The sequence below is a fragment of the Oncorhynchus tshawytscha genome, linkage group LG30 (genome assembly GCF_018296145.1).
Source record: "Oncorhynchus tshawytscha isolate Ot180627B linkage group LG30, Otsh_v2.0, whole genome shotgun sequence".
Classification (NCBI taxonomy): Eukaryota; Metazoa; Chordata; class Actinopteri; order Salmoniformes; family Salmonidae; genus Oncorhynchus; species Oncorhynchus tshawytscha.
The window spans coordinates 31,327,833-31,348,135 of NC_056458.1; the positions used below are offsets into that span (position 1 = coordinate 31,327,833).

General features: G+C 42.4%; 1 protein-coding gene across 3 annotated transcripts; it reads left to right on the top strand.

Annotated features, from left to right (window-relative positions):
* The first annotated feature begins 718 nt into the window (after nucleotides 1-718).
* LOC112228429 (leucine-rich repeats and immunoglobulin-like domains protein 2) lies at nucleotides 719-13,926 on the top strand. Of its 3 annotated transcripts, XM_024393748.2 has the most exons (9): nucleotides 721-1,170; nucleotides 11,172-11,498; nucleotides 11,760-12,014; nucleotides 12,422-12,565; nucleotides 12,670-12,690; nucleotides 12,998-13,039; nucleotides 13,191-13,255; nucleotides 13,376-13,541; nucleotides 13,870-13,926. In XM_024393748.2, coding segments are annotated over exons 1-9 (1,137 nt in total). In that variant the 5' UTR covers nucleotides 721-1,055; the 3' UTR covers nucleotides 13,872-13,926. The 3 variants fall into 3 exon arrangements, with proteins under 3 accessions (XP_042165572.1, XP_024249516.1, XP_024249515.1); XM_042309638.1 differs by lacking the exon at nucleotides 13,870-13,926 and having other exon boundaries at nucleotides 719-1,170; nucleotides 11,172-11,195; nucleotides 13,376-13,829; XM_024393747.2 differs by lacking the exon at nucleotides 13,870-13,926 and having other exon boundaries at nucleotides 723-1,170; nucleotides 13,376-13,828.
* The last annotated feature ends 6,377 nt before the right edge of the window (nucleotides 13,927-20,303 follow it).

The following is a 20,303-nucleotide window of genomic DNA, read 5'->3' on the forward strand; positions in this document are numbered from 1 at the left end:
TAGTTTATTTGGTAAATATTTTCTTTACTCGTCTTGAACTGCACTGTTGGTTAAGGGCTTGTAAGTAAGCATTTCACGGTAAGGTCTACACTTGTTCTATTCGGCGCATGTGACAAATAAAGTTTGATTTGATTTAGATCGCTGCGCAACTCGGGAGCCCCAACGTCTCATTATGTAAAAAAACAAAAACAAGCAAGTATAGTGTAGAGAATCATTGTACCATCTAAACCGCTGTGAAATATGTTTTACATAACCAAAAATATTGTATTTCTGCAAAAACCGAAAGGAATAGATGCAAAAACAAAACTGAAGAACGGGAAGCATAGAAATAGTGCACATGTAGGGGGGGGGATTGTTTTTGTGTACTGTTAGTTTGGGTTGCGTTTTTCGCTAGTTCTTGTTTTACAGGTGGTTTTTCCCTGGACTGTGTCTGAGTGGGTTTCATGACTACTGCTGTAGTCAGGTGTCCTGTGATTTTTGAACTGGTTTATTAAACGCCCTTTTCATTCTGAACTTGTTTCTCCTGCCCCTGACTCCACATCTCCTTGACAATCTACGGCTTCTTAGACTTGCTTTCAATGAGAATTAAATATCTATAACACCATTTCTATTTTAATTTGGTCAGGTCACCCAAAAAAATACATATTACAGTTACAGAGTATGACAACCAAGCAGAGCTAACCCAAGGCCACGCCTGCAACAAGCCACACCTCCAGATCCTCCAGTAGGCTGTCCCCGCTAAAATATGTTTGTTTTATTTTTCAATAATTTGTTGTTAGAGTTTTGCTTCCACTTTGAAATTAGAGTATTTTGTCTAGATTGTTGACCAAAAATTACAATGAAATCCATTTTAATCACACACAAAAGTTGAGGGGTGTATATACATTCTGTACACACTGTATCGATGCTTTAAAAAGTGTGATGCGTCTTGCTGTCTTCAGAAGCCAACTCCAATCTCTCTGTGGTTTGTGGGTGGAAGCACATCATGCATCTTTTTTGAGCTAGCTCTCATGTGTATGACAGTTTAACTTTTGATCGGTCTGGCAAGCTATGGCATGATGGTAAACTGGCTGATTTTTAAGAGAAATTCCACAGAAAAACTGTTATTCTCAAGATGTCCCCTCCAACTGGTTATTCTCCTATTGACCTTGAGCACCACAACACATTCAGGTAAGTTACTTTGCTTGAAAAAATTGGGCTGCGTCTAATTTGAAAATACAGAAGGCAGTGATTTTTGTTGATCAAATTGTTTTTTGTAGATTATTATAATGGGTAAATCTCAATCATCAGCATTTGGTCCTGTTTTTTCTGTCTTAAAACATTTGGCAACTCATCCTATCAGTCTGTCCGTTTATTGGGTATTGGTGAACATGTAATTCATTACATTGTATTTGCTTTTCTGTAATCCTTAAGCGTATTGACGATATAAGTAACATAAAATAAAAAATCTGCATCGAAATCCGTGAGTTTAAAGTAGAGGAAGGTGGAAGATGACCGAGCTACAGCAGTGTTTGTCAGACCATGAGAAATTCCGAAAATCAGTCTTCTCATGAAAACGTCTATGGCATCCGAATGGTTTGGCCAAGAAGTAATCGGGGTTAGCAATGTGTCCAAAAAAACCCACACATATTTCCTGAGCTTTCTTATATCTCCTAGATATAGGACAGACACTTCAGAACCTTATTCTTCATGATTCATTGTTTTACTGTCTCCTTTGCCATTTATGTGTTATTAAATACGTTTCTATAGTAGTAAAGGCCAAATTAAATATTTTATCAAATCATTTGAAATATTTTTTTTAAACCTAAAGGGGTTCAAAAATGTATAAATCAATACATCAAATTGCTAAATGGTATGACCATCTTAAAACAATTCCATATATTAGCTTCGTAGAACTTGCCCCACCCCTCAACGGCTTAGAATTTTAGAGGTTCTGCATATAAACTCTGATTCACTAGGTCTAGGATATGAGTTGAGGTTTAAACTAAATGGCACTGCATCGCTTCATACAGCATGGCAAAGTATATTGGCCATTTTTTTCATATATTTCAAGGGTTGTGTATTGTAGAGTTCAAAAGTTACTCATACTCCAAGCCATGAAAAATAAATAAACCAAGGAGGCCGAGATGCAAAAATTATTCATTTAATCCATGCTCGAAATAATGCAACAAGTGAAAGTGCAAAGTACATGGATTCAATTAATGATATTATTTTTGCATCTTGCCCTCCTTGGGTTATTTCTTTTCTATGGTTTTGAGTGTGAGTACCTTTTGAACTCTACAGATATTTTCTTTTCCACGCACCAGTCGCATTTCATTCTAGCCTGAGCGCTAACCCTCATACTGGCTTTCTAAGGATGGTGTAGCTACTACCATATTTTCTGTCTAACAAATAACCCCCCATTCCATTCATTAATTGTAGGACACTGTAAAAGACACAAAAAAAATCTAATTTTATCAGTCACATGCGCCGAATACAACAGGTGTAGACCTTACAGTGAAATACTTACTTACGAGCCTCTAACCAACAATGCAGTTCAAAAAAATACAGATAAGAATAAGAGATAAAAGTAATTAAAGAGCAGCAGTGAAATAACAATAGCGAGACTATATACAAGGGGGTACCGATACAGAGTCAATGTGCGGGGGGCACTGGTTATTTGAGGTAGTATGTACATGTAGGTTGAGTTATTAAAGTGACTATGCATAGATGACAACAGAGTAGCAGTGGTGTAAGGGGGGGGCACTGCATATAGTCTGGGTAGCCATTTGATTAGGTGTTCAGGAGTATTATGGCTTGGGGGAAGAAGCTGTTTGGAAGCCTCATGGACCTAGACTTGGCACTCCGGTACCGCTTGCCATGCGGTAGCAGAGAGAACAGTCTATGACTAGAGTGGCTGGACTCTCTGACCATTTTTAGGGCCTTCCTCTGACACCGCCTGGTATAGAGGTCCTGGATGGAAGAAAGCTTGGCCCCAGTGATGTACTGGGCCGTTCGCACTACCCTCTGTAGTGCCTTGCCGTCGGAGACCGAGCAATTGCCATACCAGGCAGTGATGCAACCAGTCAGGATGCTCTCAATGGTGCAGCTGTAGAGCCTTTTGAGGATCTGAAGACCCATGACAAATCTCTTCAGTCTCCTGAGGGGGAATAGGTTTTGTCGTGCCCTCTTCACGACTGTCTTGGTGTGGATGGACCATGTTAGTTTGTTGACGATGTGGACACCAAGGAACTTGAAGCTCTCAACCTGCTCCACTGCAGCCCTGTCGATGAGAATGGGGGTGTGCTCAGTCCTCTTTTTCCTGTAGTCCATAATCATCTCCTTTGTCTTGATCACATTGAGGTAGAGGTTGTAGTCCTGGCACCACACAGCCAGGTCTCTGACCTCCCAATAGGCTGTCTTGTCATTGTCTGTGATCAGGCCTACCACTGTTGTGTCACCGGCAAATTGAATGATGGTGTTGGAGTCGTGCCTGGCCGTGCAGTCATGAGTGAACAGGAAGTACAGGAGGGGACTGAGCATGCACCCCTGAGGGGCCCCTGTGTTGAGGATCAGCGTGGCGGATGTGTTGTTACCTACCCTTACTACCTGGGGGCGGCCCGTCAGGATCTTCAGGATCCAGTTGCAGAGAGAGGTGTTTAGTCCCAGGGTCTTTAGCTTATTGATGAGCTTTGAGGGCACTTTGGTGTTGAACGCTGAGCTGTAGTCAATGAATAGCTTTCTCACATAGGTGTTCCTTTTGTCCAGGTGGGAAAGGGCAGTGTGGAGTGCAATTGAGATTGTGTCATCTGTGGATCTGTTGGGGAGGAATGCAAATTGCTGTGGGTCTGGGGTTTCTTGGATGATGGTGTTGATGTGAGCCATGACCAGCCTTTCAAGGCACTTCATGGCTACAGACGTGAGTGCTACGGGTCGGTAAAAAAATACTTTTTTCCCTCACTGTATCGGCGGACGTAAGGTATTGCATGTCTTTATATGAGACCAGGTTGCTTGTTGTGCAGTAAGAAGGAAGGAACATTTTACATTGGCAGTTAGAATTAAAACGACAAAGGAGAACATCGTTCTGAGAGAAGCCTTACTTGACATACAGACTAGATCCATGAGAGAGAATCAGGTACTTACAGGTATCCAAGAGAAAGAAGGAGAGGTTCCTGACTCTGTAGTTAGAGAGTTCCTCCTTACAGCGCTTCAGATTCCAACTCGAAACTATCGACAAAATCCAACTCCAACGTGTACACTGCTTCATACAGAGAGGGCAGAGGTATGAACACCCAATCGTTGCAAAATGTGCTTTCCTTAAGATAAAATAATGGTTAAAAGCCTGGGTGAAAGACTTGCTTGCACGAAAATAGGCATGCATGACCAGTTTCCGAAGGAAATTCCAGAACGGTGTAAATTTTGTTTCCAACTGTCAAGGAAAGTAGATTCAATGGAAACGCGTAACTCTCGTCGCGGATAAACTGTATATTGATAACCAGTTGTTCAAAGACACAAAGACTACTCCATGGCTATTTTCAAAATTACAAAGTTCTCATAAAGGAGGCAAATAAGGAAACACACAATTCTAGCCCGGTTATGGATTGTAATAATACAACAAAAAATATAGCTTTTCTATCTATCTTCAAATATAACTAATTGGAACACTAAAGCACTAATTCAACATGGTGGAGATAAAAACTCAGTAAACAGAAGGCACAGTATGTATATATGGATGGTGTGGTGTGTGTTTTTTGGTGTTTGGGAAAGTGTGGCGTTGAGTGGGAAAGGAAATGGTTGCATTTCCCAGAACCAATGTATTGCTGTGAGCAGGGGTTGTGAGGGAGCTTTCAATGTTGTTCAGATGAGGGACATACATTTTATAATGAATTATACATCATATTTATTTATTGTCCTATCATGGTGGAACAGCGTTTTAAAATAAATTATACATATAATTTATTTATTGTCCTATCATGGGGATCCCGGTGGGCTGCCCGCACCCAGGCAGTGGCAGTGCTGGCAACACTAGCTCCAGTAACCCATTGGGGTTACACTCGGACATTCAGAGAGGGGGAATATTATTGTGGCCCTGGTGGCACAAAATCAAAGGTCTGACTGCACGGAGATGCTTGGGAATATGGTCAGTACGGGGGACCATGTTGTGGGTGTTTCATGTGAAGGGGGTATATCTGATCTCCATCATCTGGGACATGACAATGGTAAATCAAATGCCCATTTTTTTTGCACAGATTTACAGGCCTTCTCATACAGCTGCAACTGTATATGCGTTCGTAAATCAAGACCTTTCTTGAGTTGAGCTCTGGGATGGTGCAAATGTTGAGAATCTGAGTCTATGGTTATTGTGTGGGAAAGGGGTTGAGTGTGTGTGGGTGTGTGTGTGTATCCCACAACTGTTGCGAGGGAGTAAAAGATGTTAGGGACAATATAGGATGATTCAAAATAATTGTTTGCTAATATAATAATTGCTTGCCATAATGTAATTTTGGTAATGGCGAGACTGGTCAGAGGTAAAAATCCTTAGCATAAATTGCCAACATTACTACAAATATCAATAGCTAATTTTGGAAGATAAGAAACAGGATTTAAAAAATATATATACAGTTAAAGTCGGAAGTTTACATACACCTTAGCCAAATACATTTAAATTCAGTTTTTCACAATTCCTGACATTTAACCCTAGTAGAAATTCCCTGTCTTAGGTCTGTTAGGATCACCACTTTATTTTAAGAATGTGAAATGTCAGAATAATAGGAGTGTGATTTGTTTAAGCTTTTATTTTTTTCATCACATTCCCAGTGGGTCAGAAGTTTACATACACTAATTTGTATTTGGTAGCATTGCCTTTAAATTGTTGAACTTGGGTCAAACATTCTGGGTAGCCTTCCACAAGCTTCCTACAATAAGTTGGGTGAATTTTGTCCCATTCCTCCTGACAGAGCTGCTGTAACGGAGTCAGGTTTGCATGCCTCCTTGCTCACACTTGCTTTTTCTGTTCTGCCCACACATTTTCTATAGGATTGAGGTCAGGGCTTTGTGATGGCCACTCCAATACCTTGACTTTGTTATCCTTCAGCCATTTTGCCACAACTTTGGAAGTATGCTTGGGGTAATTGTCCATTTGGAAGACCCATTTGCGACCAAGCTTTAACTTCCTGAGTGATGTCTAGATGTTGCTTCAATATATCCACATAATTTTCCTACCTCATGATGCCATCTATTTTGTGAAGTGCACCAGTCCCTCCTGCAGCAAAGCACCCCCACAACATGATTCTGCCACCCCCGTGCTTCATGGTTGGGATGGCGTTCTTCAACTTGCAAGCCTCCCTCTTTTTTACTCTAAACATAACAATAGTCATTATGGCCAAACAGTTCTATTTTTGTTTCATCAGAGCAGAGGACATTTCTCCAAAAAGTACGATCTTTGTCCCCATGTGCAGTTGCAAACCGTAGTCTGGCTTTTTGATGGCGGTTTTGGAGCAGTGGCTTCTTCCTTGCTGAGCGGCCTTTCAGGTTATGTCGATATAGGACTCATTTTACTGAGGATATACAGTGGGGCAAAAAAGTATTTAGTCAGCCACCAATTGTGCAAGAGGCCTGTAATTTTCTTCATAGGTACACTTCAACTATGACAGACAAAATGAGGAAAATTCAAAAGTTTATCTCAATACTTTGTTATATACCCATTGTTGGCAATGACAGAGGTCAAACGTTTTCTGTAAGTCTTCACAAGGACTTTCAACTCCCTCCAAAGATTTTCTATGGGGTTGAGATGTGGAGACCGGCTAGGCCACTCCAGGACCTTGAAATGCTTCTTATGAAGCCACTCCTTCATTGCCCGGGTGGTGTGTTTGGGATCATGGTCATGCTGAAAGACCCAGCCACGTTTTATCTTCAATGCCCTTGCTGATGGAAGGAGGTTTTCACTCAAAATCTCACGATACATGGCCCCATTCATTCTTTCCTTTACACGGATCAGTCGTCCTGGTCCCTTTGCAGAAAAACAGCCCCAAATCATGATGTTTCCACCCTCATGCTTCACAGTAGGTATGGTGTTCTTTGGATGCAACTCAGCATTCTTTGTCCTCCAAACACGACGAGTTGAGTTTTTAAAGGCTGGGAAAACTCCAGGGCTTGATGGCATAGCAGTGGAAGTATACCAAACTTTTGATGTACTCAGAGGACCATTATTATCATGTTTTAGCCACTCCTATATAAATGATAGATTATTGGACACGCAACAAGAAGGTCTGATTTCAGTATTACTGAAACCGGATCCAAGTGGTACATATAAAGATCAAGTCCATTTAAAAAAATTGGAGGCCTCTTACACTTCAGTGTTGTGATGCAAAAATTCTAGCTAAATGCTTGGATCTGTCACGACTTCTGCCGAAATCAGCCCCTCTCCCTGTTCGGGCGGCGTTCGGCGATCGACGTCACCGGCTTTCTAGCCATCGCCGCTCCATTTTTCGTATATACATTTGTCTTGTTTCCATACACACCTGGTTTTCATTTCCCCAATTAAGATACTTGTATTTAACCCTCTGTTTCCCATCATGTTTTGTGTGTAATTGTTTTCATGTTAGGTGGTGTTAGTTTACGCTCTACTTTTATGTTCCGTTTTTTGAGCGCGTTTGTTTCATGTAGTCCTCTCGTTTCTTGGAACTATAATAAAAGTGCGCCTGTTCATTTTAATCTGCTCTCCTGCACTTGACTTCGTCTACAATACACCATCCTGACAGAATTACACACCTTCAATGGAGTCAGCAGGAGCAGGTACCCGGTTAGAGGAGTCGAGGAGTGCGTCCAGGAACATTCGGCCATGTTACAACATCTTGGCAGGAGCATATAATTAAAAAGGTGTTGTTAGATATTATTCAGGCTTTTTACACGGACGATACATTGGAGATAATATAAGACAAGTACTGGAAACAATAGAATACTATGAAATATCAGGGACACCAGGCCATGTTTTCATAGCTGATTTTGAAAAGGCTTTTGATAAAGTACGACTGGAGTTTATTTAATTTTGGAGAATCTCTTATACAATGGGTTCAAGTTATGCATAGGTCACCCTAGGTGTAAAATAGTAAGTAATGGCTACATCTCAGAAAGTTTTAAACTGTCAAGAGGAGTAAAACAAGGTTGTCCACTATTGGCATATCTATTTATTATTGCCATCGAAATGTTAGCTGTTAAAATTAGATCCAACAATAAGATTAAGGGATTCGAAATCCGTGGCTTAAAAACAGAGCTGTCATTTTACACTGATTCATGTTTTCTTTTTAAACCACAATTAGAATCCCTCCACAGCCTCATAGAGGATCTAGATACTTTTGCTAACCTCTCTGGATTAAAACCAAATTATGATACATCTAGTATATTATGTATTGGATCACAAAAAATGCCACTTTTACATTACCGTGTCGTTTGCCAATTAAATGTTCTGACGGGGATGTGGACATACTCTGTATACAAATCCCGAAAGAAAGAAATTATCTTACTCCAATATATTTTTAGAAAAAGTTAGCAAAAATAGATCTTGCTACCATGAAAAGGAAAATACCTGTCTATTTGTGGAAAAATCTCCCTGATCTTTAGTCATGTCACAGTTGACCAATTTGCTTATAGTTTTGCTTAAACCTAGTGACCTGCTTTTTAAACTATATGAACAAAAAATATTCAAATTTTATTTGGAATGGCAAGCCAGACAAAATTAAAAGGGCCTAATTATACACTGCTCAAAAAAATATAGGGAACACTTAAACAACACAATGTAACTCCAAGTCAATCACACTTCTGTGAAATCAAACTGTCCACTTAGGAAGCAACACTGATTGACAATACATTTCACATGCTGTTGTGCAAATGGAATAGACAACAGGTGGAAATTATAGGCAATTAGCAAGACACCCCCAATAAAGGAGTGGTTCTGCAGGTGGTGACCACAGACCACTTCTCAGTTCCTATGTTTCCTGGCTGATGTTTTGGTCACTTTTGAATGCTGGCGGTGCTTTCACTCTAGTGGTAGCATGAGACAGAGTCTACAACCCACACAAGTGGCTCAGGTAGTGCAGCTCATCCACGATGGCACATCAATGCGAGCTGTGGCAAGAAGGTTTGCTGTGTCTGTCGGTGTAGTGTCCAGAGCATGGAGGCGCTACCAGGAGACAGGCCAGTGCATCAGGAGACGTGGAGGAGGCCGTAGGAGGGCAACAACCCAGCAGCAGGACCGCTACCCCCGCCTTTGTGCAAGGAGGAGCAGGAGGAGCACTGCCAGAGCCCTGCAAAATGACCTCCAGCAGGCCACAAATGTGCATGTGTCTGCTCAAACGGTCAGAAATAGACTCCATGAGGGTGGTATGAGGTCCCGACGTCCACAGGTGGGGATTGTGCTTACAGCCCAACACCGTGCAGGATGTTTGGCATTTGCCAGAGAACACCAAGATTGGCAAATTCGCCACTGGTGCCCTGTGCTCTTCACAGATGAAAGCAGGTTCACACTGAGCACATGTGACAGACGTGACAGAGTCTGGAGACGCCGTGGAGAACGTTCTGCTGCCTGCAACATCCTCCAGCATGACCGGTTTGGCGGTGTGTCAGTCATGGTGTGGGGTGGCATTTCTTTGGGGGGCCGCACAGCCCTCCATGTGCTCGCCAGAGGTAGCCTGACTGCCTTTAGGTACCGAGATGAGATCCTCAGACCCTTTGTGAGACCATATTCTGGTGCGGTTGGCCCTGGGTTCCTCCTAATGCAAGACAATGCTAGACCTCATGTGGCTGGAGTGTGTCAGCAGTTCCTGCAAGAGGAAGGCATTGATACTATGGACTGGCCCGCCCGTTCCCCAGACCTGAATCCAATTGAGCACATCTGGGACATCATGTCTCGCTCCATCCACCAACGCCACGTTAAACCACAGATTGTCCAGGAGTTGGCGGATGCTTTAGTCCAGGTCTGGGAGGAGATCCCTCAGGAGACCATCCGCCACGTCATCAGGAGCATGCCCAGGCGTTGTAGGGAGGTCATACAGGCACGTGGAGGCCACACACACTACTGAGCCTCATTTTGACTTGTTTTAAGGACATTACATCAAAGTTGGATCAGCCTGTAGTGTGGTTTTCCACTTTAATTTTGAGTGTGACTCCAAATCCAGACCTCCATGGGTTGATAAATTTGATTCAAGAATGGCCCTTTTCCCTTTATTCAGATTACAACTGCTCACTTTCGGTTGTTTGAAAACAAAATAATCTCCAAAATATCGTTATTTTTTAAACAAGCTTTAGAAAGTTGGTTGCAATTTCAGTTTAATCCACCTGAAGAGACAGAACAAATAATACAACAAATATTGTGGTTAAACTCAAATATACTAATTAATTTAAAAAACAAACATTTTTTGATAACATTATAAGGAATATTTTGTAAATTAATTTAACACACCTGCTCCCCATTCACACCTGAGACCTTAACACTAACGAGTCACATGACACCGGGGAGGGAAAATGGCTAATTGGGCCCAATTTGTACATTTTCACTTAGGGGTGTACTCACTTTTGTGGCCAGTGGTTTAGACATTAATGGCTGTGTGTTGAGTTACTTTGAGGGGACAGCAAATTTACACTGTTATACAAGCTGTACACTCACTATTTTACATTGTAGCAAAGTGTCATTTCTTCAGTATTGTTACATGAAAAGATATACTCAAATATTTACAAAAATGTGAGGGGTGTACTCACTTTTGTGATATACTGTATATTTACCCCCGAAATATATGGGGGATTGGAAATGATGCAGACAATTACATTGATGGAAGCACCAATCTTTCCACAATATTAAAGTTGATCCACCCCTAAAAAACTTTTTTTTTTAAAGACAAAGGTTAGGTGAATTGAGTTAAGTTTAGAACAAGGGTTAGAGTTTGCAAAAATGCTACAGTTGTCCCCGACATGACCAGAACATGCACATTTTGGATTGCTAGACTATAGCGGATTACGCACTCCCATCCTTCCCGACAAACCTCCAAGGTTGTTTCTGTCTCAAGTAACTAGACCATTAGTAGGTATCATACTTCTTGGAGGTGCTCAGAAATATGTAAAGTAGATTTTGTATAGCTCTATAGCTAGGCTGTGCTAACATGGCCATGATGTAAGTCTCTCACTCTTCCTCTCTCTTACAGGCAGGCCTGAAGTCCCAGGAGAAGGTATATGGGCTATATTAAACAAACCCATACAGTTTTCTGGATCCAGTATACCTTTGAAACTAATCAAAACAGTGGAATGGCGTCACAAAAGTGGAAACTCCCAGACATTCTGTCTTCTCCATAAAATGGATGGGAACATCACCAACATATTTCCTGCATGCAATGGCACTGCACACTTCCTTTCCCACAATAAAACCTTTGTTCTATACTCAGTGAGGGCAGAGGATGAAGGTGTCTATGAAGAAAGAGTGATTTATAAGAATAACACTATGGTCTCATTAAATATATCACTGTCAATAATTTGTAAGTACAGCATATTACCCTAACCCATTTTTATCTGTCTGTCTTTCTACACAGTAATGCCAACTGTGCTTCAGATTCAGTGGAAATCCATACATAGATATATGGAAATCACTAATAGATAAATCCAAGATTGTATTCATGGGGAGCACATGTCCATATAATGGAAGTCACAAAAGTTTGCCAAGAGTAAAAAAAGTCAGACACGTTACCTATTGGATTCAAATTCAGATTCACAACTGATGAATGTTTTGGTCTCTTTAGCTCCTCCCTCCACCCTGCACATCAGCGTAAACTTCTCCCATGCGCTGCTAACAACGACCTGTGAGGTCAAGGGGTCAAACCTCTCCTATTGGTGGCTGAAGGATGACCAGCCCTTCCTCACGGATTCCAGATTGTTATTGGGTGAGAGAAACCAAACCTTACAGGTGAACAACCTGACCAAGGCTGACTGTGGGAAATACACCTGCTTGGTGGCCAACAAGGCAGGCCTGTCACGGGGCCACTTCCAACTCACAGGTGAGAGCAACATAAAAATATCCCCTAAACTTAACCTTTGCCTATGTCCATCATAGGAACATACTGACAGTGTTCCAAGCTGACCACGTTGCAGTCGCCTGCCAGATCTTACAATGCCTAGATAGGTGTTACACATGTCAGCCAACCACATTGTATGATATAGCAATCTGATGCCTGACTGCGAAGTCGATGGCAGTGCACGCAGCCATTGGTTGATACGTGCAACCCAACTGCAATATAGTCGGTCTGGAACATAACCTAAACATAACCCTAAACTGAAACCAAACCTCTGTCCAGCAAAGGAACAAAATTACACATACTAATAATTCATATTGTCATTACTAATTGTGGATGATCAGTATCCAAATGCCAGTTTGTTCTAAATGATCTGTTCTATTTGTGGGCAGATAACCAATCCTCTGTGTGTAAGGATGGAATTGTCCGAGCCACACTGCCGATAGGCCAGAGAGAAGTTCTAATCATGGTAATATTGGGCATCTGCATATTCGGCCTGCTCATCATCATTGCCTGCATCAGGAGATATCACCAGGGTAAATAGTGTCATTTACCGCAGTAATTAAAAGTCTGTTTAGTAATGGCTGTTATGGTGGTTTCATGAAATTAAAAACAATATTTCTGTTTTTTGGCAAGGTAGAAATACGGAAGCATCTGGCAGGTATGGTTTTAGCCCCTTTCTCAAGATCATTTGGTCACACTTTACTAAGCCTGCACATATAATCCTTTTATAATATGTAATATGAGCCATTATAATGTCATACAAATAGGCTTATAATGTGATGTCTATGTATCTATCTCAAATGGCTGTTTATTAATCAGGGTCATGCATTTTATGACAATGTATTGTACAATGTATTATACCTGAAAAGTGTTATCCATTGTTTTTATACTTCTATACACACATCTATGGATAAAAGACCATCCATTCTGTTATTTCATTTTCCTGTCATATTGTATTTGGACAGGACTTTGCAACAAGGAGCAGCATCCTGTCAGAAACAGGAGAGGTACAAACAGCATAACTTAAAGAAAGCATCTGTTTTATGAATGATCAAATATCATCACTATATTATACTACTATTGTAATAATGGCAAAATAAAAAATGCAGAATTAATTAAGGGCCTAATGTTAGATTAAAACCGATAAATTGTTTTTAGGAAGGAGAGACAGAGACACCCCTGTGTCCGAAAATCATGTGTATGATGAGATTGGAGATGAAGAGGTAAAAAAAAATACAATAACATTAACAAAGGGTTATTACTTGGTCACTCAATTAAGCAGTGTGGACCATTGATCAAATGCCTTAGCTCAGTGCATTCTTGCGTATGTGTGTCATCTCTAGGAGCAGCTTGAACAAGAGGTGGTGATCCCATTGCCATGCGTCTACACAGACTTCCTTCCAAACAGAAAACAAGCAGAGCCCCTAAAGGACTTTGGGTACTCCACCATTGGGCCAGCTAGCCTAAGCGGAGTCACAGTGATCGAGGCAAGCGAACAAGGTCTTGAATGTAGGTTCCAAGTGGAGACAGCGTAGCATACTAAAAATATCGAATAAAATTGTATTTGTCACATGCGCCGAATACAATAGGTGTAGACTTTACCATGGGATGCTTAGTTACGAGCCCTTTCCCAACAATGCAGAGTTAAAAACGTAAGAAAAATCTGCTAAAAAAAGTAAATAGTAACAAAATAAAGACTATATATTATTTATTTTTATTTCAACTTTATTTAACCAGGTAGGCTAGTTGAGAACAAGTTCTCATTTACAACTGCGACCTGTGACGACCCTCCCACTCTGTCTGCCGTATTCTCTCTTTGTTCTTGTTTCCTTATAAGGATGCTGGTGGGCGGAGTTGGGAGGGTCATCAGCTACATGGGAAACAACTGGGCCCGGTGTCTCCCAGGATAAATACACCACTTCCCCATTCATGGAAGAGACTCTCTCCATGCAGATACTTTGATAGTTTTTGTTGTGTTTCTAGCACCTTTCAACACCCTGCATTATCACATTCATGCATGCAAAACACTCACTTACACTACTGATTACTGATTACACACACGATTGTATATTTTCCTTAGTTGCTTTACTTAATAAATATATATTTTGTTACTCCTTATCTCCACGTTGTCTCCCTTTTGTTACGGGCTTTGAGCCAGTTCGTGACAGACCTGACCAAGATAAAGCATAGCAGTGTGAACAGACAACACCACAGAGTTACACATGGAGTAAACAATAAACAAGTCATTAACAGTAGAAAAAAGAGTCTATATACATTGTGTGCAAAAGGCATGAGGAGGTAGGCAAATAATTACAATTTAGCAGATTAACACTGGAGTGATAAATGATCAGATGGTAATGTGCAGGTAGATACTGGTGTGCAAAAGAGCAGAAAAGTAAATAAATAAAAACAGTATGGGGATGAGGTAGGTAAATTGGGTGGGCTATTTACCGATGGACTATGTACAGCTGCAGAGATCGGTTAGCTGCTCAGATAGCAGATGTTTAAAGTTGGTGAGGGAGATAAAAGTCTCACTTCAGCGATTTTTGCAATTCGTTCCAGTCACAGGCAGCAGAAAACTGGAAGGACAGGCAGCCAAAGAGGTGTTGGCTTTAGGGATGATCAGTGAGATACACCTGCTGGAGCGCGTCCTACGGGAGGTTGTTGCCATCGTGACCAGTGAACTGAGATAAGGCGGAGCTTTACCTAGCATAGACTTGTAGATGACCTGGAGCCAGTGGGTCTGGCGACGAATATGTAGCGAGGGCCAGCCGACTAGAGCATACAGGTCACAGTGGTGGGTGGTATAAGGTGCTTTAGTAACAAAACGGATGGCACTGTGATAAACTGCATCCAGTTTGCTGAGTAGAGTATTGGAAGCTATTTTGTAGATGACATCGCCAAAGTCGAGGATCGGTAGGATAGTCAGTTTTACTAGGGTAAGTTTGGTGGCGTGAGTGAAGGAGGCTTTGTTGCGAAATAGAAAGACGACTCTAGATTTGATTTTAGATTGGAGCTGTTGGACGAGGTTGGAGTAGCCAGGAGAAAGGCATGGCCAGCCATTGAGAAATGCTTGTTGAAGTTTTCGATTATCATGGTTTTATCAGTGGTGACTGTGTTACCTAGCCTCAGTGCAGTGGGCAGTTGGGAGGAGGTGCTCTTGTTCTCCATGGACTTTACAGTGTCCCAGAACTTTTGGGAGTTAGAGCTACAGGATGCAAATTTCTGCTTGAAAAAGCTGGCCTTTGCTTTCCTGACTGACTGCGTGTATTGGTTCCTGACTTCCCTGAACAGTTGCATATCGCGGGGACTATTCGATGCTATTGCAGTCCGCCACAGGATGTTTTTGTGCTGGTCGAGGGCAGTCAGTTCTGGAGTGAACCAAGGGCTATATCTGTTCTTAGTTCTGCATTTTTTTGAACGGAGCATGCTTATCTAAGATGGTGAGGAAGTTACTTTTAAAGAATGACCAGTCATCCTCATCTGATGGGATGAGGTCAATATCCTTCCAGGATACCTGGGCCAGGTCGATTAGTAAGGCCTGCTCGCAGAAGTGTTTTAAGGAGCATTTGACAGAGATGAGGCGTGGTCGTTTGACCGCAGACCCGTAGCGGATACAGGCAATGAGGCAGTGATCGCTGAGATCCTGATTGAAGACAGCGGAGGTGTATTTGGAGGGCAGTTGGTCAGGATAATGTCTGAGGTTGCCCTTGTTTACAGATTTAGGGTTGTACCTGGTGGGATCCTTGATGATTTGTGAGAGATTGAGGGCATCTAGCTTAGATTGTAGGACTGCCGGGGTGTTAAGCATATCCCAGTTTAGGTCACCTAACAGAACAAACTCTGAAGCTAGATGGGGGGCGATCAATTCACAAATGGTGTCCAGGGCACAGCTGGGAACTGAGGGGGGTCGGTAGCAGGCGGCAACAGTGAGAGACTTATTTATGGAGAGATTAATTTTTAAAATTAGTAGTTCGAACTGTTTGGGTATGGACCTGGATAGTATGACATTACTTTGCAGGCTATCTCTGCAGTAGACTGCAACTCCTCCCCCTTTGGCAGTTCTATCTTGACGGAAAATGTTATAGTTGGGGATGGAAATCTCTGAATATTTGGTGGCCTTCCTAAGCCAGGATTCAGACACGGCAAGGACATCAGGGTTGGCAGAGTGTGCTAAAGCAGTGAGTAAAACAAATTTAGGGAGGAGGCTTCTGATGTTGACATGCATGAAACCAAGGCTTTTTCGATCACAGAATCACAGATCACAGATCACAGTCAACAAAGGAGGGTGCCTGGGGACATGCAGGGCCTGGGTTTATCTCCACATCACCCACGGAACAGAGGAGGAGTAGGATGAGGGTGCGGCTAAAGGCTATCAAAACTGGTCGCCTAGAGCATTGGGGACAAAGAATAAAAAGGAGCAGATTTCTGGGCGTGGTAGAATATATTCAGGGCATAATGCGCAGACAGGGGTATGGTGGGGTGCGGGTGCAGCGGAGGTAAGCCCAGGCACTGGGTGATGATAAGAGAGATTGTATCTCTGGACATGCTGGTTGTAATGGGTGAGGTCACCGCATGTGTGGGAGGTGGGACAAAGGAGGTATCAGAGGTATGAAGAGTGGAACTAGGGGCTCCATTGTAAACTAAAACAATGGTAACTAACCTGAACAACAGTGTACAAGGCATATTGACATTTGGGAGAGACATACAGCGAGGCATAAAGTAATCGCAGGTGTTGATTGGGAGAGCTAGCTAAAACAACAGGTGAGACAACAACAGCTAATCAGCTAACACAACAACAGCAGGTAAAATGGCGATGACTAGGCAGAGAGGGTCGGATTAACTACACACAGAGCCTGAGTACGCGGCTGGGGCCGACAGATAAAAAATAAATCAACAGAATGGAGTACCGTGATTAATGGACAGTCCAGCAGGCATCAGCTATGTAGCCAAGTGATCATAGTGTCCAGGGGGCAGCAGTAGATGGAACAGGGGAGCCGCCACTATGCTAGCACGCGGGCGATACGGTGTTTAAAGTTAGTAGCCCGGGGCTAGTAGGAGCGTCTGCTCCAACGGAGGCCGGTTGAAGGCACAGCGGATGGAGTATTCGTCGGTGGTGGGGCGCCGTGTCGACAGAGAATCCAAGCCAGATGGCGAAAGAGGTATTGTAGAATTTAGGTTGCTAGCCGGGAGATGTGCCTGGCTCACGGCTAACTGGTGCTAGCTTCGTGGCAGTGGCGTTAGCCACTATAGCCAATCGGTAGCAGCGGTGATCCGGTGCCAAGGTCCAGAGTTTACAGCAAGGATCCGGTGGAGTATTGGGCTCTAGCCGTGTATGAGTGGGGTTTGGGTGAACAGCTGAGTAGGCCGGGAGGTGGGCCTCAGGGATAGCTTCGGTACTGGGTGCCACGATGAGTGCAAGATAGCACTGCAAGATAGATCAGAAGTAGTGGTCCAGGGATTACGGCAGAAATCCGGCGTTGTTGTGGAGAGACAGTCCGATACTGGTAGACTAGCGAGTATTATCCAGGCTAAAAACAGGGCTGGTATCTGTGCAGAAGGTAAAAGCCGCTAGCAGTGGCTAACAATGACTAAATAGCTTGTAGCTAATTAGCTGGTTAACTTCTGGAGGTTCTTGAATGTGTTCTAAAATTGAAAATAATAGCGATTCCGTATCACATTGGGTGAGGCAGGTTACCGGAAGGTATAATCTAATTAAAAATCGAGAAGAGATTGAAAATAAATTTAAATATATGTACAAAAATTACAAAAAAATACAAAAGTACACGAGAGGACAAACAAACACGTCTTCACTGCTACGCCATCTTGGTTATGAGCCAAGGAGTACCGGTACCGAGTCAATGTGTAAGGGTATGAGGTAGAGGTATTTGAGTTAATATGTACATGTAGGTAGAGGTAAAAGTGACTAGGCAATCAGGATAGATAATACACAGAGTAGTAGCAGCGTATGTGAAGATTGTGAAAGAGTGTCTGCTCAGGAAGCCTTAAGCTGCCTATCGATCATTGTTTTTAAAACCAGTGGACAGCCAAGGCAAGTCAGTTAAGAACAAATTCTTATTTACAATGACGGCCTAGGAACAGTGGGTTAACTTCCTTGTTCAGGAGCAGAACGGCAGATTTTGACCTTGTCAGCGGTTACTGGCCCAATGCTCTAACCACTAGGCTACCTGCCACCCCTAATGGACACATGCTCAAACTCGCACACTTTTGATTGCTCCTTTAAGTCTATCTGTAGTTGCTACATCCATTTTTGGATTATAAATCCATTGATTCTTGAAGAATATAAAACTTATACATGGAAAAGGCAGTGTGGAGTGTAATAGAGATTGCGTCATCTGTGGATCTGTTGGGGTGGTATGCAAATTGGAGTGGCTCCAGGGTGTCTGGGATGATGGTGTTGATGTGAGCTATGACCAGCTTTTCAAAGTATTTCATGGCTACAGATGTGAGTGCTACAAGGCGATAGTCATTTAGACAGGTTACTTTGGCATTCTTGGGCACCAGAACTATGATGATCTGCTATGTAGATATTACAGACTGGTTCAGGGAGGTTGAAAATGTCTGTGAAGACACTTGCCAGCTGGTCATGCTTTGAGTACGCGTCCTGGTAATACGTCTGGCCCTGCAGCCTGTTTTAAAGGTCTGACTCACATCGGCTAAGAAGAGCAGTCGTCCAGAACAGTTGGCTCTCTCATGCATGGTTCAGTGTTGCTAGCTTCAAAGCGAGTATAGAAGGCATTTAGCTCGTCTGGTAGGCTTGTGTCACTGGGCAGCTCACGGCTGGGTTTACAAGCCCTGCCACATCCGACGACAGTCAGCCGGTGTAGTAGGATTCAATCTTTGTCCTGTATTGACGCTTTGCCTGCTGGATGGTCCGTCGGAGGGCATAGTGGGATATTTTATAAGCGTCTGGATTAGTGTCCCGCTCCTTCAAAGTGGCAGCGCAGGCCTTTAGCTCAGTGAGGATGTTGCCTGTAATCCAGGTATTTGGGTTGGGATATGTACGTACGGTCACTGTGGGGATGACGTCATCGATGCTCTTATTAATGAAGCCAGTGACTGATGTGGTAAACTCCTCAATGCCATCGGATGAATCCAGGAACATATTCCAGTCTGTGCTAGTGGATCAGTCCTGTAGTTTAGAATTCATTGGACCACTTCTGTATTGAACACTACTTTGTTTGTATTTTTGCTTTTAATCAGGAGTCAGATTTGCCAGACAGTGCTGTGAAGTATTTGCCACTTTTCTGATTTTCTCTATTTTTGTATATTTTAGACACTGAATGTTATCAGCTCTTCAACCAAAACCTAGTATTAGATAAAGGGAACCAGAGTGAACAAGTAACACAACATATTCATACTTTTTTCAATGTATTTAATAAACAAAGTTTAACAAAGGCCCTTCTTTTTAAGGTATCTGTGACCAACAGATGCATATCTGTTTTCATAGTCATGTGAAATCCAGAATAGGGACGAATAAATGTATTTCAATTGACTGATTTCCTCATATGAACTGTAATTCAGTAAAATCTTTCAAATTGTTGCATTTATATTTTTGTTCAGTATAATAGCCCTTTTACGCTCAATAACTGGTTGTGCCACCTTTAGCTGCAATGACTGCAACAAATCACTTCCTGTAGTTGTGGAGGAGTCATATCCCTGTGGAGTGATTTTGGAACTGGCTTTAACTCAGCGGCATTTGTGGTCTTTCAGGTCCTGAGTTTAGGCCTGAACTGTGACTAGGCCATTCCAGAACTTTACATTTGTTGCCTTTCAGCCATTCGTGTGTGTTTTGGATCTTTGTCTTGCTGAATCTGTGATCTGTGCTTCAGCTCACAGACAGATGACCTGACATTCTCCTTTAGAATGATCTAAAACAGAGAATTATTCATGGTTCCTTCAATGAACCCTGCTAGGTAAAGTCCCCCTTATCTCAGCTCGCTGGTCACCATAGCATCTCCCACCTGTAGCACACACTCCAGCAGGTATATCTCTCTAGTCACCCCCAAAACCAATTCTTTGTTTGGCCGCCTCTCCTTCCAGTTCTCTGCTGCCAATGACTGGAACGAACTACAAAAATCTCTGAAACTGGAAACACTTATCTCCCTCACTAGCTTTAAGCACCAACTGTCAGAGCAGCTCACAGATTACTGCACCTGTACATAGCCCACCTATAATTTAGCCCAAACAACTACCTCTTTCCCAACTGTATTTAATGTATTAATTTATTTTGCTCCTTTGCACCCCATT

Bases quoted from the DNA above. Each gene is read 5' to 3' on its own strand.
- LOC112228429 (XM_024393747.2), top strand. From the start codon at position 1,056: ATGATGGTAAACTGGCTGATTTTTAAGAGAAATTCCACAGAAAAACTG. The intron at 1,171-11,171 runs GTAAGTTACTTT...TCTCTCTTACAG, and splicing joins GAGCACCACAACACATTCAG to GCAGGCCTGAAGTCCCAGGA. The intron at 13,040-13,190 runs GTACAAACAGCA...AATTGTTTTTAG, and splicing joins TCCTGTCAGAAACAGGAGAG to GAAGGAGAGACAGAGACACC.